This window comes from Miscanthus floridulus, chromosome 18, assembly GCF_019320115.1.
Source record: "Miscanthus floridulus cultivar M001 chromosome 18, ASM1932011v1, whole genome shotgun sequence".
In the NCBI taxonomy this organism is placed as follows: domain Eukaryota; kingdom Viridiplantae; phylum Streptophyta; class Magnoliopsida; order Poales; family Poaceae; genus Miscanthus; species Miscanthus floridulus.
In genome coordinates this window covers 121750465-121767012 of record NC_089597.1, presented here as the reverse complement: position 1 = coordinate 121767012, position 16548 = coordinate 121750465, and the positions used below count along the sequence as shown (strand labels likewise).

The 16548-nt window shown below is 53.3% G+C and overlaps 1 protein-coding gene across 1 annotated transcript; it reads right to left on the bottom strand.

The window, feature by feature from the left end:
- Positions 1-14271: 14271 nt before the first annotated feature.
- Positions 14272-14835, bottom strand: LOC136524508 (uncharacterized). The gene has a single exon (XM_066517857.1). The coding sequence runs from the start codon at positions 14833-14835 to the stop codon at positions 14272-14274; it is 564 nt and encodes a 187-aa protein (XP_066373954.1).
- Between the last annotated feature and the right edge of the window lie 1713 nt (positions 14836-16548).

Here is a 16548-nt window from a genome sequence, read left to right as displayed (position 1 = left end):
CCGTAAAGGAAAGACACGAAGCAGGCACGGGTCATCGCAGTCATCGCTCAAAGATCCTGTTGAAGGGCCTAATTCTAACGCCTTGTTTAGTTCCACCTCAAATTCTCAAAAATTGCTACAGTACCTATCACATCGAATGTTTGCGGCCCGTGCATGGAGCATTAAATGTAGACAAAAAAAACTAATTGCACAGTTTGGTGGAAAATTACGAGACGAATGTTTTGAGTCTAATTAGTCCATGATTAAACACTAATTACCAAATAAAAACGAAAGTGCTACAGTAGCCCCAAATTTCAACTTCCTAAAACTAAACACGCGCTAAGTTAATTTCTAACATTGTCAAACTATAGTTAGGCCTTGTTTAGATGCTATCCAAATTCCAAGTTTTTTCACTCTCTCTCCATCACATCAATTTTTAGCCGCTTGCATGGAGTATTAAATGTAGGTAAAAAAATAACTAATTACACAGTTTAGTTGGAAATCACGAGATGAATCTTTTGAGCCTAGTTGGTCCACGATTGAACAATATTTACCAAATAAGACGAAAGTGGTACTATTTATCGGGTTCACTTTTTTGCGAAATGAAAGAGGCCTTAGTTCTAGTACTGACATAACAAAAATCTTTTAAAAAGAAAATTCACTATTGTTAATCACGTCGGTGTTACAGCTTACTCGTAGCTCTCATCATTCACCGATTCCACGATACTAGCTGGCAACCAATGAATGATGCGCCACTTGACTACAGACCATTGAATGAACACGCGCGATGTTTCCCAAGCCTAAACCTACAGTACTCATGTGTGTTCGTACGTGCGTGCGTGACATCAAGCGCGTGTTTAGAAGTTGGAATTTGGGGCTAGTGTAGCACTTTGTTTTTATTTGGTAATTAGTGTTTAATTATGGACTAATTAGGCTCAAAACGTTCGTCTCGCAATTTTTCACCAAACTGTGCAATTAGGGCAGTCCCAATGAAAGAAACTAGTAGTTTCTATAACATAGGATACCGCACAAAAAAAAGTACTCATTTCCAACCTATGGTTTCTATGAGTAATAACTATTTTCTCTTTCTCTCTCCCAACTCTATCTTTTCCTCCAATGGAAATGCGACACGAGCTCCCTATAAACTGGTGGTTTCTCTCCAATGGCGATTTTATGGTTTCTTAGTGCATTGGGTCAAGAGTAGACCTAGTTTCTTCATGAAGAAACCATTTCTATGATTTTTGCTCTCTTTCTTCATTAATTACGTTGCCACATCAGCGTTTTGCCTACGTGGTAAGTCATTTAATGAGGATAGAAACCATCATCAATGCACCATTGGGACTGCTCTTAGTTTTTTTTTCGTCTACATTTAATGCTCCATGCACGGGCCGCAAACATTCGATGTGATAGGTACTGTAGCAATTTTTGGAAATTTAGGGTGAAACTAAACAAGGCGCAAAGTTCGGAGGAGTAATGTGCCTGCCTCTGCCAGGTCTGCCTGTCTCAGATTTCAGTGATGGCACTACATGTACTCCACTGGGATCATGTGTGCCCTGTTTAATAAGCGGCTGAAAGTATTGTTGGCTGATTTGTTGTGAGAGAAAACTAATGTTCGTTGACTGAAAAAGTATGGCTTATAAGACAAGCGAACGGGACAATGTTCGGTGGCGACGGTGGTTCTGAAAATCATGCTGCGTTCCCAAGGCCTTGTTTAGATTGCAAATTTTTGCAATCTGGACACTGTAGCACGTTTCATTTATATTTGACAAACTTTGTCCGATCATGGACTAATTAGGTTCAAAAGATTCGTCTCGTGATTTACAACCAAACTGTACAATTAGTTATTTTTTTTACCTACATTTAATGCTTCATGCATGCGTCCAAAAATTGATGTGATTAAGGAATTTTGAGGTAATCTAAACAAGGCCCAAGTTCCGAACAAAATTCAGTTGACGTCAGCCATTAAGCTATATATAAGTAGTCTATTATTACTCCGTAGTAAACTGGGATTACGCAGGGGATGAACGACCGAGATTGCGTCTCTTTCAGCATGACGAAACAGAGTATATCCCGGTGCTTTCTCGTCTGAAAGACTGAAACTACGGCTCCCTCCCGGCTCCATCACCAGACATCACACGTCGCTTCATCCATGCTAGCACGGACGCATTATTGGGATGAATGAAACCGACGTGGTCTGGATCCCTATTGGGCGGTCAATGCCGTGCCGGCCTGCTCGCCGAGCTGGCGTCACTCTAAACACTGCACGTATACCTCCCTGGCACGACGGCGTAACAGTGCCGCTAATCACGTCGCGAATCTCCCTGCATTATGCATGCTCTGGGCTGGCGACGACGATCTTTCTCGTCGCTCATGGATGCTGTCTGTCTCATGCTCATGCATGCGCGCTCGCCTCACCTGCAGTACGCTGCGCACGCATTTGCATTGCGACTGGCTGCAGAGGGCAACAGTGGCGGTGAATGATTTCCAGAGCTGGGTGCCTGGGTGGGCGGATGTGCCGGCTGGGCTGGCGGCTGATGAGGCTGTCATGCGTGCCCACCTCGGAACGTCGCCGTCGGTGGTCCTCCGCGTCGCCATCGATCGGTCAGAGAGAGAGACCCTCGCCTCGTGCCTCAATCTCAACCATCCCGTCGCCAGATTGACGACGAAAACGACGCGTGTCGGTCTACTAGCGAAACCCCGGCCGTTGAAAGTTGAAACTTGAAAGGAACATGCAAGCATGGGGACATTGGGACGTGATACATTACATGCTACTGTCCTACCACCACCACCACCACCACCACCGATGGTACAAGCGTACCAGTAGGTGAACCCTTGAAATTACTGTGCTGGGTGAAACAGTGAGTTATGGGTGTGATACGCCCTATGAACCTTCTCCAAGATATACATGGCAACCGACATAGACCCACTAGGTTTTGTCGACCCAAATTCATAGAATATAAAATATGACCGTTAAAACATGTATGTTGCGGGTGCAATTTTGTGTTAAAACTCATGTCCACTCGGGTCATGCGTACCTATTGGGCTTCCGATGCAGTATGATTGGATGGGGGAGGGGGAAAGTAAGCTAGGTTTGAATTCGGGATGAGCATGTTAACTTGTTTTACATATGCCACTAATTAGATACAAGTCTACTCGAAATAGTGAGACATTGTTGACAGATATGAGCGAGTTACTCTAATATGATAGATCAGGTTCTCAGACGCCGCTCGCAAACGTGCAGGATCTAGCTTTTTATTCATTAACAAACTCATGCATAACAGGATAAAAAGCCTAGCAGGTTTCGGGTACGGGCTGGATCTAGCTTTTTATTCATTAACAAACTCACACATAACAAGATAAAAATCCTAGCGGGTTTTGGGTTTCACCCATGTTTTACCGGTCCTGGATCACAGGGCCGTTTTGCCAACCGGCGACATGAACGAAATCGAATTTCATTGCGGAAAATTTGGATTTCACTAGTCCATCAACCCGTGCTCTCGCACGGGTTAGAATTTTAGGTATAAATGCTTGTATTAATATTTACTTAAGTATCATGATGACATAAGTAATCATTAATTTTTAAGCCTACACCATGTGTCGGTGTTTCGGACCGGCAGGCCCTCACCCAACTAGTAAAAATGTACTGCGTGTCCCTAATCCCGGATGGTGATGCAAAGAGACACAAGGTTTATACTGGTTCGGGCAATGGGCGCCCTACGTCCAGTCTGAGAGATTGATCTTGTATTCCTTGCACCGAAATGCTCGTAGTAGGGGGTTACAAGCAGGGCGAGAGAGGGAGCTGGTCCCAGGTCTCTGCGCGGGACGGCGTGAATTGCTTGAGATGTTGATCTCAGACAGCGGGGAAGCGTGCGTGTTACAGAGTGTCGAGTGTGTGTTCGTCTACCTCGTGAACTTGGGTCCCTGAACTCGCCCCCCTTAGAAACAGCCCCGGTCTCTCCCTTTTATAGTTGAAGGGGGGACATGGGTGATACATGTGTTAGCTACGTGGCGTCGTACGAACAGAGGCGGCATGTCCGATCCCTGTAGCCTATTACTGTGGCGGTATGGTTAATGGAGTGGTCCTGCCCTTGAAGTGCTGGAGCAATGCGCCGGTCACATCCGATCCTGTGCGACGTGGGAGCTCCAGTGATAGCTTGACGTGGGGCCTGGCAAGCGCCGTGCTGGTTGCTGTGTGTTGACTGCGTGAAGAGCCGAGGCTCAGTTGGTGCCAAGGCCGAGCCATCGTGGGGGGGCTCGGCGGACGTGAATCCCGAGGTTGCCGAGACCCTGAAGTAGACTGCCGAGGCGTGGAGGGAGCAGTTGGTCCTGTATACTGATTCTGAGGCTATAGTAACCCGGACTTGACTCCCCACGCCGCGTTGTTCCTGGAGCGGGGGTTAGGCAGCATAGTGCGGTATGGGTGTCAGTCGTGGGCACAGTGCTAAGCACAGCGGCCGGTAACGCCTGCCCTGTCCTGTCCTGGACGGCATGGCTTCGAGGTGACTGGTGTCTCGTCGGCCACTCCGCTATGTCGAGCCGTCGTTCGGCTGATATCGCGGGAGCGGTTGAGCGCGTCGGTCGAACGTGACATTTTGTCCGAGAAGTCGATTGAGGCGGGGGCGACGAGGTTGTTTTGCCAAGCCGGCCTTGGGTTGAGGCGGAGAATCGGCATCTCGTCCGAGGCTGTACGCGCGGGGCCTTGAACGAGACGGAGAATCGGTTCCCCAGCCGAGGCCTTTTGCGCGAGACCTCAAGCAAGGTGGAAATTCGGTAGGCCGTCCGAGGCGTTCTGTGCGAGGCCTCTAGCGAGGCTGAGAGTAGGTGGCCTCGGACATGGCCGGGGTTTAGCCAGTAGTTGTCCCTTGCCTTTGATTTTGACGGGGTCTAAGCTATTTTTTCGATTGTTTCTTAGGGGACCCCTTCTCATGGTACCCGACAGTAGCCCCCGAGCCTCAGGGAGAGTGTGAGCGCTCTCTTTGAGGTTTTGACAAGGCTCGGCTCGCAGCAGCTCCTAGCGGGATGGTGTTTCGTATTTGAGGCCTCGGTGGGTGCACGCGAGTGCACCCACCGGGTGTAGCCCCCGAGGCCCTGGAGGAGTGGATTTATTCCTCCAGGGGCTTTTCTTATGTCGTGAGAGGGGTTTTATTGCGTTTGTCGAGCCCATGAGTGCGAGTTCAGGTCGCTGAGCCTTAGCAAGGTTGCAGGAAGAGCCCCCTAGCCTCTGCATGGAGCGAGAGGGCCGTCAGAGGTTCTCTTGGCTTTTTGTGTGGCCCTCACGCATCATTTTTGTTCAGAAGGAGGGGTGGAGGGTGCCATGCTACCCTCGGTGGGCACGAGCGGTGACACCTCCGGTGAGCTGTTATCGGGTAAGTCCGAGTGGAGGCCCGTGCCCCGTTCGATAGGGGTCGGCTAGCGGTCGAGAGACGCACTCCAAGAGTGCCAGAGGGCTTCTCTAGTGGGTGCTGGGGCCGTTCGATGGGCCCCGGTGGCTCGGTGCCTCCCTACAGTGGGATCCCATTTGGAGACCTCCCTATCGGTCTCGGACACGACTTAGGGTGTCCTGAGCGATCGTTTGCTCGGGCCTTGGCCATGCGTGGGCTCACCCATAGTTGTCCCTGACTCTGCTGCCATGGGGCGGCTGTCAAAACCCTCGGGGGCCCAGCCTTCGAACCCCTGGACTGTAATGGGCTCGATGCCCTTTATCGCATTTTTCTGAGCCTTTAAGCACGAGCTCGGGTCGCTTGTCTTCGTCCTAGGTGCAGGAAGAGCCCCCAAGCCTCCGCACGGAGTGAGAGGGCGGTCAAGGGTTTCCCTAGCTTTTTGTGTGACCCTCGCGCATCCTTTTCGTTCGGGCGGAGGGGTTGTTCGCCGAGCCCCCTTGAGTGCGAGCCTGGGTCGCTGGGTCTCAGCAAAGTTGTAGGAAGAGCCCTCTAGACTCTACACGGAGCGAGAGGGCCGCCAGGGGTTCCCCTGGCTTTTGGTGCGACCCTCGCACGTCCTTTCCGTTCGGACAGAGGGGTTGTTTACCGAGCCCCCTCGAGTGTGAGCTAGGGTCGTTGGGTCTCGACAAGGTTGCAGGAAGAGCCCCCTAGCATCTGCACAGAGTGAGAGGGCCATCAGGAGTTCCCTAGGCTTTTTGTACGACCCTCGCGCATCCTTTTCATTCGGAAGGAGGGGTTGTTTGTCGAGCCCCCTCAAGTGCAAGCCTGGGTCGCTGGGTCTCAGCAAGGTTGCAGGAAGAGCCCCCTAGCCTCTGCATGGAGCGAGAGGGCCATCAGGAGTTCCCCTGGCTTTTTGTATGACCCTCGCGCATCCTTTTTGTTCGAAAGGAGGGGTGGAATATGCCAGGCTACCCTCGATGAGCGCGAGCGGTGGCACCTTCGGTGAGCTGTTATCGGGTAAGTCTAAGTGGAGGCCCGTGCCCCGTTTGATAGGGGTCGGCTAGCGGTTCAGAGACACACTCCAAAAGTACCAGAGGGCTTCTCTAATGGGTGCTGGGACCGTTTGATGGGCCCCGGTGGCTCAGTGCCTCCCTACGGTGGGATCCCATTCGGAGACCTCCCTGCCGGTCTCAGACACGACTTAGGGCGTCCCAAGCATTTCACTTGCTTGGGTCTCAGCCCTGCATGGGCTCGCTCGTAGTCGTCCCTGACTCTATTGCCCTGGGGCGGCTGTCGAAACCCTCGGGGGCCTAGCCTTCGAACCCCTGGACCATAGCGGGCTCAGCGCCCAGTTCCTTCGTCTAAAAGGAATTGGGTGGGGGATATCCCCCCCCCATCGGTTTGACTATAGCGGGTGCCTTTTGAGGCGATTTTCTCAGGGAGGCGGAACAACGCCCGTCACTGCAGCGGTCGGACGCGATGCCGTGTCAGCAGATGGAACATAACTGTTCACGTGATTAATGAGGAAAAGGTGGGTACGTGGGTGGTAAAATCAGATCTAGATTAACTATGCCGGATCTGAGGGAAACTTTCCCAATTTCATCGCCCACCCATTTCACCTCCTTCCTGCATAAATACGCAGCGAGCCTCGCCCCTCCCCTCCTTACCTTACCTGCATTCGCCTTTGCTGCCCTTGCGCCGTTGCTAGAACAAAGAGTGTCGGGGAGAAGAAGAGAGAGAGAGAGACGAGGTAGAGAGAGCAAGAGAGGCTCACCACCGTAGTCGTATTCTCCGTCGCACCCATGGCCGGCGCCGTTGTCATTGAGGCGAACCCTTGGGGTTAGTTCGACATATTCGTGGAGACTCTCTAGTTGCTTGTCAACAACGGCCTTCTCTGTCCGGTTACCGACCTCAATAGGCCAGAGTGGATTGCTCCGTCGGGCAAGCCAGAGCTGAGGCCCTACGATGGCTACGTTGTGAGCTTCGTGTCCTTTCACGAGCGTGGCCTTGGCCTGCTGGTGCACCGGTTCATGCAGGCGCTCCCGCACTACTACGGCGTGGAGCTCCATAATTTCAACCCCAACTCCATCGCATAGGCGGCCATCTTCATCGCCATCTATGAGGGGTACCTGGGGATTGCTCCCCATTAGGAGCTATGGCTCCACCTCTTCCGGGCGGGGCATACCACCAAGCCGACAAGCACGACGAGAATGAGGAGGGCGGAGAGGGTTGGCGGCTGCACTCTCCAAGCACACCAGGATCGACATCACCTTTACATCTCGGCCCAGCTCGCCTCGACCAATCACCACTGGTACACCAGCTAGTTCTACCTCCGTAATGACGATGGCGGGCTTCCACCCTATACCGGGCAGATCATGGAGAGCTGTCCGAAGAAGTGGAGGTATGGCGTCCCGAAGGAGGATCAGCCTATGCTGTAGTGGCTCTTGGAGGGATTAGAGAGGCTGTGCGGCCATGGCCTCATGTTGGCTATGGTTGTGGTGGTCTTCCACCACCAGAGGGTGCTGCCGCTGATGGCTCGGCGGCGGTGCCTGTTCGAGATGAGACCAGATGAGCCGATCGAGTTCATCCAGATGTTCGCCTCTACCCTCCTCGACGAGGAGATTCTACGTCGGGTGAGGGAGACGGTGGATGGGAAGCTGAGGAGTGATGGTCTAACCCCTATCGCGATGCGCCCATCGCGGGGGTACTTCTCTTTGGTAAGTCACGCGCTACTGCGGCCCCCGAGGCCTCCTCGTTCCTTACTGTTTTCCAGTCCTTTATTTGCGTTCACCGTTCCTACAGGGGATGTGGGACGTGCGAGCCTCCCCACCGCCCGTTACCGAGGACGTAGTGCGGTGGGCGGTGAACCGGGCGCACATCGAGGTGCAGAAGAGGTGGAAGGACGCCAAGGAGGCAAAGCATATGAGGAAGATCCTCGTGCGTGAGGGACTGTTGAAGCACCATCGGCAGCAAAGGTAGGACGGTCTCCCGATGGAGGTGTCCCCATCGCCGTCACTATCGACGAACGCTTCGGATGGAGATGACAAGAGCGAGAGGGGGCGGGGTCCCCTGGACCATCTCCCTGACGTTGGGGAGACGGTGCTCGGGGCATCGGCGAGCAGTCTGGCGCTCCCGGGAGGAGGAGGAGAGGACGCCTTAGGCCGGCGATCGCCCGCCCTAGGGTCAAGGCTGACACGCCCGAGGCGTGGGCATTGGGAAAACACGCCGTCAGCCTAGTGGGCTCAACAGCAGAGGTGGAGCAGGTTGCAGCGGGGGCGACGCAACTGCCCTTGCAAAGGACCGAGGGGGTGCCGGAGTCCAACGTGGGCCAGCTGGCACTAGCGGATACGGAGGCCGTGCCATCGCCGCCGGCACCACCGTTGCTGAGGCAGGTCGCAGTGCCGAAGCGGTTGCACCCCCGCTCGAGGTGAGTGTTTTTTCAGCGGAGGTCATATTGTTTCCCACTCGCTTTATGTCATATGCTAACCAAGTGGGTGTTTTGCCTTCTACTGGAAGCGTAAGGTGGAGGTTCCTGCCCTGGCACCGCTCAAGTCGCTCAAGGTGAGTGCGGGCTCCACCGCTCATCAGGTGGTGGAGGTGTAGGATGCCGTACAGCATGGCGAGGCATCGGCGAGGGCCGACCCAAAGGAGCTAGTCGCCTAGGGGGAGGTTACCGGGGCGGCCACAGAGCGAGCGGGGGAGGAGACGCCTACGCCCCGCGAGGCTGAGGCCCGCGAGTTAGATGGGGCCGAGGCGCCCTTAGTTGTCGAGGCCATTGAGGGCGAGACAGAGGCCCCCCGGACTTCTGAGGCCGAGGCGATGGAGGTTGGGGCGCCCAAGACCGCCGAGGCCAATGTGGCGGGGATCGGAGCCCCTAAGACCACCGAGGTTGGGGTGGCAAGGACCGGAGCCCCTGAGACCGCCAAGGCCGGTGTGGCGAGAGCCAGCGCGAGTGCGGCGAAGCTGGCAGCCCATGAAGTGGAGGGGGAGGTGGGGCAAGCCTCAATACCGCCGCCGGTCCATGGCCCGCCGCCATTGCAGGAGAGCACCTAGGAAGTGGAGGTCCATGCGATCTCCTCCGGCGACACGTCCCGGGTGAAGGAGGTGGTCGATGCCGAGGCGGCCGGCACTATGGAGCAGTTGGCTCTGACCTCGGGCGAGGGAGGCTCAGCCCTCGTACGGGTACAGCTCGAACCCTATGGGTGGGATCACCAGCATGTCTTGTGGTAGAGCCAGGACGACCCTGAGGGGGAGCCTCTATTCGCCCTCGAGGACGCGGCTGAGGGGGGGCGCTGGGACACCTTCGAGCAATACCTCTAGCTGGCGGAGCGGTCACTATGGACAGCGCTGTCCATCGTGGCCGATGATCTGCCCGGGGTCGCCTAGGTTCGTGCCTTCTTTTCTCATGTGATGTCGTCTTTTTCCGAGTTTTCTCATAGTGAATTACCCCTATTTTGCCTATCTAGGAGCTTGAGACCCGATCCCTCGGGAAGTTACTATTCCTCTGACGGGAGAGGGACGTCTGGGACCAGCTCCAGCATCAGAAGGGCCTGCTTGCTAACGCCAACGAGGTTCTGTCGCCACGGAGCGCGGATGTGGAGGACCTCCGCCTCTGCTGTGCCGATATGAAGGCTGAGGCGGCCACGGCTCAGGAGCAGGTCACCCCTTTGGCGGTGCGGGTCAAGGAGCTGGAGGAGGAGCTGACCCGGGTGGCCAGTGATCGGGATGCCAGTTTCTGAAAAGATAATGTTGAGTCCAGCTCCTCCATCGATTAGTACTTTGGTGACGGTCATACCAGCAATAGTTGGATCTAGAACCTGTGGATAATGGCCTGCATTTCCCACGCTAGTCCATTGGTCTTCTCTGGTAAATTGGATAGGATACTGTGACCAATTAAAGTATCTTGGTGTAGCCGGTTCTGCTGTCATAATGGTCCATAGTGCTTGTTTTTCTTGATGTTTGCTTCTGCAATCTGGAGCCCCTGAGAAGATTATTGCTATCGTTCCTCTGGGTTTTTGGAATCCTTTGTCCTCGTGGTTGTCTTCTTCTCTTTTCTGATTGTCCTCTTTGGTGTTTTCCTTACTATCTTTTCTTGTGTATCGATCATTGAAAGTGTAGCAATTTTCGATGGTGTGCCTCCCATTAGGGTGCAATGGGCAACGTATGTTTTCAATGTCATCATATCTTCTGGGTTTGGAAAACTTCTTTGATTTGTCGGCCATTGCCACAGTATTGTCTGGTCTACGTTTTCTTTCTTGATGTCTGCTATTTCGGTGACTTTGCTTGTCCGAGTTGTCCTAGTTGCTTCTGTCCGGGAACCTCTCTCGTGTTTTTTCTTCTATAGTAATCATATTTTCTATTGTTCGTCTGAATTCTTCATTGTTTCTCGGATTTTCTTTGCAGAAGTCTTGAAATTGCCACCTAGCCATGATTCCGTGAGAGAAAGCTTCAATTACTTCTCGTTCGGTTATGTCATGCACTTGAGCTCGTAGTTCGCTGAATCGTCGATAGTAATTTCTAAGACTTTCACCTCCCTTTTGCTTGAGTCCTTTTAGTTCTGCATGAGTAATTGGGTGTGTAATGATTCCTATGAAATTCTCACAAAAAGCTCTTTGCAAATCCTCCCAATTTCTGATATATCCTGGGTTCAGTTTGTCGAACCATTGGAGGGGCATGGCCTCCAGTGCCATGGGAAAGAAAAGGGTTTTGATATCGTCGTCTCCTCCGGCTAGTTCAATTGATTATGAATATATTCAATGCAAGCCTGAGTTTTCATGTTGTTGGAGTCGCTGATAACTTTAGTAGATGCCTTGGTGTCGTAGATCGAGTCTCCTTCTTGGTAAGGTAGAATAGCTGTTGTTGTTGTGCCGACTAGTTGGGTTCCGCTACCTTTAGGAACGGAACCTGGCCAGTGGATGATACAGTCTTGTGATGTTATCATTAGCATGAGACCCTCCTAAGCTCCTGTCAGTGGTATCCCGAATCTTGGATTGAAAGATCTTTCGAACTGTCCCTGATAGGATTTTGCCATGTTGTCGAGCCCAAATGGAAAAGAACTCAACTTCTTGAAAGAACTCTGAGGGTAATCCGAGTTGTTTTGGGTTGTGCTGTGGAATCTTGCCAAAAAAGGACTCGGTTTCTTGAAAGCACTCGGATAAAACTTCGCCTTGGAGCATGAATTCAAATCGGATACGAGTGGTCGTGAAATCTGATTTGAATCGGATACTATGAGCTGCGCGAATCTTCTGGTGAGCTGATCCGTTGTAGTTGTTGAAATAGGAAATTCTTTATGATGATCTGGATCTTTGAGGAGATGGCCCTGAAGCTTGCCGTTGTTGTCTGCCTCGCAGATCCATGAGCCGAAGATGAAAGTTGATCCCCTCGGGAAGATTATGTTGTCGAGGTCCATTGAGCTCTCGGATGCAAAGTCGTCGAAAGCCCCTACCTAGCGCGCCAGCTGTCGATGTTTCACCACCGATAGCCTGCCACGGGGGTACCTAGGGTAGTATGTTCGGACTTTGGCGTATGCTGAACTCGATGGTTAACGCAAGAGACAGTCGATTTATCCTAGTTTAGGCCCTCGATAGTAGATCGAGTAATAACCTTACGTCCAGTCGGTGTTAGCCTTTGCGTTGGATTGATTGCGATATGTTGTGTTCTTCTCTTTCCTCAGGAGCCCTGCCCTCCTTTATATAGTCAGGAGGCTAGAGTCCTAGTCGGTTTATAATAAGATTTCCTAATAGGATTACTTAATAGTTCTACTACTAAGATTACATGGGAAGAATCCTAGTTGGACTAGATCTTCTCTCTCCCTTGCGGGGTATCCTATGGGTCCCACATCGACAGTCCTGTCAGCAGGAAGCTCTCCTCAGACAAGGTAATCAAGGAATGGGACTTGTCAGTCTGTGCCCTGGTTGGCCTCGGGAGGCCCCATGTTGACTTCCATGACCTCAGGCTCGGCTGAAGGAGTCTCGGCGACAGAGGGGGCCTTGAGCCCTATGGGGGGCTCGACTGCTGGGCCCTCTTCTGCTGCCGAGGCGCAGTCGATGGAAGGTTTGTGGAGGTCTTTGGCGAAAACGTTTGGAGGGATCGAGGCCCACGCTGATGCCATCTTTGCTAGTTCGTCCGCGGCCTCGTTGAATTTGCGTGCGATGTGGTTGAGTTTGAGACCATCAAACTTGTCTTCAAGGCAATGTACCAGCTCACAATACGCCTCCATTTTGGGGTCATGACAGTTTGACTCCTTCATCGCTTGATCGACAATGAGCTGTAAATCACCCCGAACGTCGAGACGCCGTGCTCCAAGTTCGATGGCGATCTGCAAGCCATTGATGAGGGCTTCATACTCAGCTACGTTGTTGGAGGCGGTGAAGTGGAGCCAAATCATGTAGCGCATGTGTACTCCGAGGGGTGAGATGAAGAGTAGACCCGTGCCCACCCCGGTCTTCATTAGGGACCCATCGAAGTACATGGTCTAGCATTCTGCCTGGACTTGGGCTGGTGGTAGTTGGGTGTCGGTCCACTCTGCCACGAAATCAGCCAAGACCTGAGACTTAATTGCTTTCCGAGGCGCAAAGGATAGAGCCTCCCCCATGAGTTCGACGGCCCACTTGGCTATCCTACCTGAGGCCTCCCGGTTATGGATTATCTTTCCCAGGGGGAAAGACGACACCATGGTCACCTGGTGGGACTTGAAGTAGTGACACAGCTTGCGTCAAGCCAAGATCACGGCGTAGATTAGTTTCTAGATATGGGGGTAGCGTGTTTTGGTCTCAGAGAGCACTTCACTGATGAAGTAAATAGGTCATTGGACGGGTAGAGCATGCCCTTCTTCCTGCCTCTCGACCACTATGGCCGCGCTGACCACTTGGGTCATTGCGGCGATGTAGAGTAAGAGGGCCTCACCCTTGGCCGGTAGTACCAGGATGGGATGATTGGTGAGCAATGCCTTGAATTTGGCGAGGGCTTCTTTGGCCTCGGGGGTCCAAGAAAAACGTTCTGATTTCCTCAAGAGGCGGTACAGGGGCAAGCCTTTTTCACCAAGGCGCGAGACAAAGTGGCTTAGGGCCGCAAGGCATCCCATGACCCTCTGTACTCCCTTGAGGTCTCGGATCGGCCCCATGTTAGTCACGGCCGAGACCTTCTCCGGGTTGGCTTTGATGCCGTGTTTTGAGACTATGAATCCTAAGAGCATACCTCGGGGGACCCCGAAGACACACTTTTCGGGGTTGAGTTTGATGCCCTTTTCTCTAAGGCATCTAAAGGCTATTTCCAAGTCGCTGACGAGATCACTGGCCATCTTGGACTTGACCACAATGTCATCCACATAGGCCTTGATGGTCTTCCTGATGTGCTCGCCAAAGACATGGACCATGCACCGCTGGTATGTGGCCCCTACGTTTCTAAGGCCGAACGACATAGTCACGTAGCAGTACATGACAAATGGTGTGATGAAAGAAGTCGTGAGCTGGTCGGACTCTTTTATCTTGATCTGATGGTAACCAGAATACGCATCAAGGAAAGATAGGGTTTCACATCCCGCAGTGGAGTCAATGATTTGGTCGATTCGAGGTAATGGGAAAGGGACTTTTGGACATGCTTTGTTTAGACCAGTGTAGTCTACGCACATTTTCCACTTTCCATTTTTCTTCTTAACTAATATCGGATTAGCTAACCACTCTGGATGGGATACTTCTTTGATGAATCTGGCCACCAAAAGCTTCTGTACCTCCTTGCCGATGGCCCTGTGCTTCTCCTCATCGAATCGGCACAGGTGCTACTTCACTAGCCTGGAGCCGGCCTGGATGTCCAAGGCATGCTCAGCGACCTCCCTCGGTATGCCCGACATGTCCGAGGGACTCCATGCGAACATATAGACATTCGCGCGGAGAAAGTCGATGAACATGGCTTCCTATTTGATGTCGAGGGTGGCACTGATCCTTAGCGCCCGGTCGTTGGGGTAGGTGGGGTCGACCGGGACAAGATTGACAGTCTCCGTGGGCTCGAAAGTCCCGACATGGCGCTTGGAGTCGGGCACCTCGCTACCGAGTTGGTCGAGGTTGACGATGAGGGTCTCAGCCTCTATGATAGCCTCGGCGTACTCGATGCACTCGATGTCGCAGTCGTATGCATGCTCGTACATGGACTCGATAGTGATGGCGCCATTAGGGCCCAGCATCTTGAGCTTGAGGTACGTGTAGTTGGGGACTGCCATGAACTTGGCGTAGCATGGCCGCCCCAAGATGGCATGGTAGGTTCCCTTGAACCTAACCACCTCGAAGGTGAGGACCTCCTTACAATAGTTAGAGGGAGTACCGAAGCAGACGGGGAAGTCGATGCGCCCGAGGGGCCGTGTATGTTTCCCCAACACAATGCTATGGAAAGGCGTGGCACCACCTCGGAGATGAGACTGGTCGAGCTCTAGGAGCTCCAGGGTGTTGGCGTAGAGGATGTTGAGCCTGCTGCCTCCGTCCATCAATACCTTAATGAGCCGGGTGTTGCCAATAATAGGGTCGACGACAAGTGGGTACTGTCTGGGGTTCGGGACATAATCGGGGTGGTCGTCCCGATCAAAGGTGATTGCCTCCCGAGACCAGTTGAGGTATCGGGGTGCGGCCACCTTCACCGAGAAGACCTCCTAGTGCTCCCTCTTCTGCTAGCGTGCTGTGAGGCACGCTGAAGGCCCACCGAAGATCATGAAGGAGTTGTGCACTTTAGGGAATTCATCGTCCTTGTCGTCGTCCTTATCGCCGGTGCCCCTCCTCTTGGCATCATCGTCGAGGAGCCAGAGCTTGGCATAGTAATGCCAAAGCATGGTGCATTCTTCGAGGGCATGCTTTACTAGGCCCTGATGGTAAGGGCATGGTTTCTTAAGCATATCGTCAAAGAGCCCGAGGCCTCTAGGGCCTCAGGGATTTTTGCGCTCTGTGGCCGTGACTAGGCTGGCCTCAAGGACTTCCTGCTTCCCCTGGTGACCCTTCTTCTTTTTCTTGGGGAGTTGGGGAGCTAAGCCCCTGGGGGCCTCGTCCCTCCGCTTCCCCTTGGTGTTGTTGTTGGGGAAGATTGCCCCAATGGCCTCTTCGCTCGAGGCAAAGTTGGTGGTGATGTCGAGGAGTGTGGCCACCGAGGTTGGCACGTTCTGGCCCAATTCTTGGACCAGGTCTCAGCGGGTGGTGCCAGAGAGGAAGGTTTGGATGATTTCTGAGTCGCCGACGCTTGGCAACTCGGTGCATTTCTTGGAGAAGCGCCGAATGAAGTCTCGGAGAGACTCATCCGGCGCCTAGCGACAACTCTTGAGGTCCTAGGAGTTCCCAGGGCGCACGTATGTGCCCTGAAAATTCCTGACGAAGACCCTTACCAAGTCATGCCAGTCATGGATCTACGAGGGAGGGAGATGTTCAAGCCAGGCTCGCGCTGAGTCTGACAGGAACAATGGGAGATTGTGGATGATGAGCAGGTCATCATCCACGCCGCCTAGCTGACAAGCCAGGCGGTAATCGACCAGCCAAAGTTCAGGGTTGGTCTCGCCGCTGTACTTCATGAGGTTGGCCGATTGCCGAAACTAGGCCAGGAAATGAGCAACACGGATAGCTCTGCTAAAAACTTGAGGGCTAGGTGGCTTGGGAGTAGGACTGTGGTCCTCCTCACTGTCGTAGCGGCCACCCTGGTGTGGATGGTAGCCCCGAGCGAGCCCCTCATTGTCGTGGCGCCGTCGTCGGCCGACATGGTCGCCTTGCGCCTCACATCTATTGTCGAGGCGGTCGCGGACCGAGGGGACCCTGTTGGCTGTCGATACCTGAGCAGGCTTAGGATGAACTGAGGCCCCCTATCCTGCCGAGGCGGTGTCGTGGGAAGTTCTAAAGCGCCCCCATGCCGTCTAGAGGTGGAGCTCTCGGCCTGCTGTACCGCGACAGTCTCGAGGAGATCCCGGAGCTCGCCGTGGACCTGTTGCCCCTCTATAGTAGAGGGTTCGGGCATCACCCGGGCTCGCATCACCGCTGCCGTGACGTTCTGGCTAGCACGATTGAAGATTGGGGGTTGCTCACCCCCTTCGTCATTGTTGATACGGTGGTGGACGTCGCGGGCCCTCCACTGGGCTCCTCCGCCATCACCATGAACTCACGGCTCCTGCTTGAGAGTGTCTCGGAGCTGCTATAGGAGGAGTCGGTCTTGTTCAACCTTGGCTTGA

What these genes read in the sequence shown, in the direction of transcription:
- LOC136524508 (XM_066517857.1), bottom strand. Translation starts at nt 14,835, where the DNA reads ATGGACGGAGGCAGCAGGCTCAACATCCTCTACGCCAACACCCTGGAG.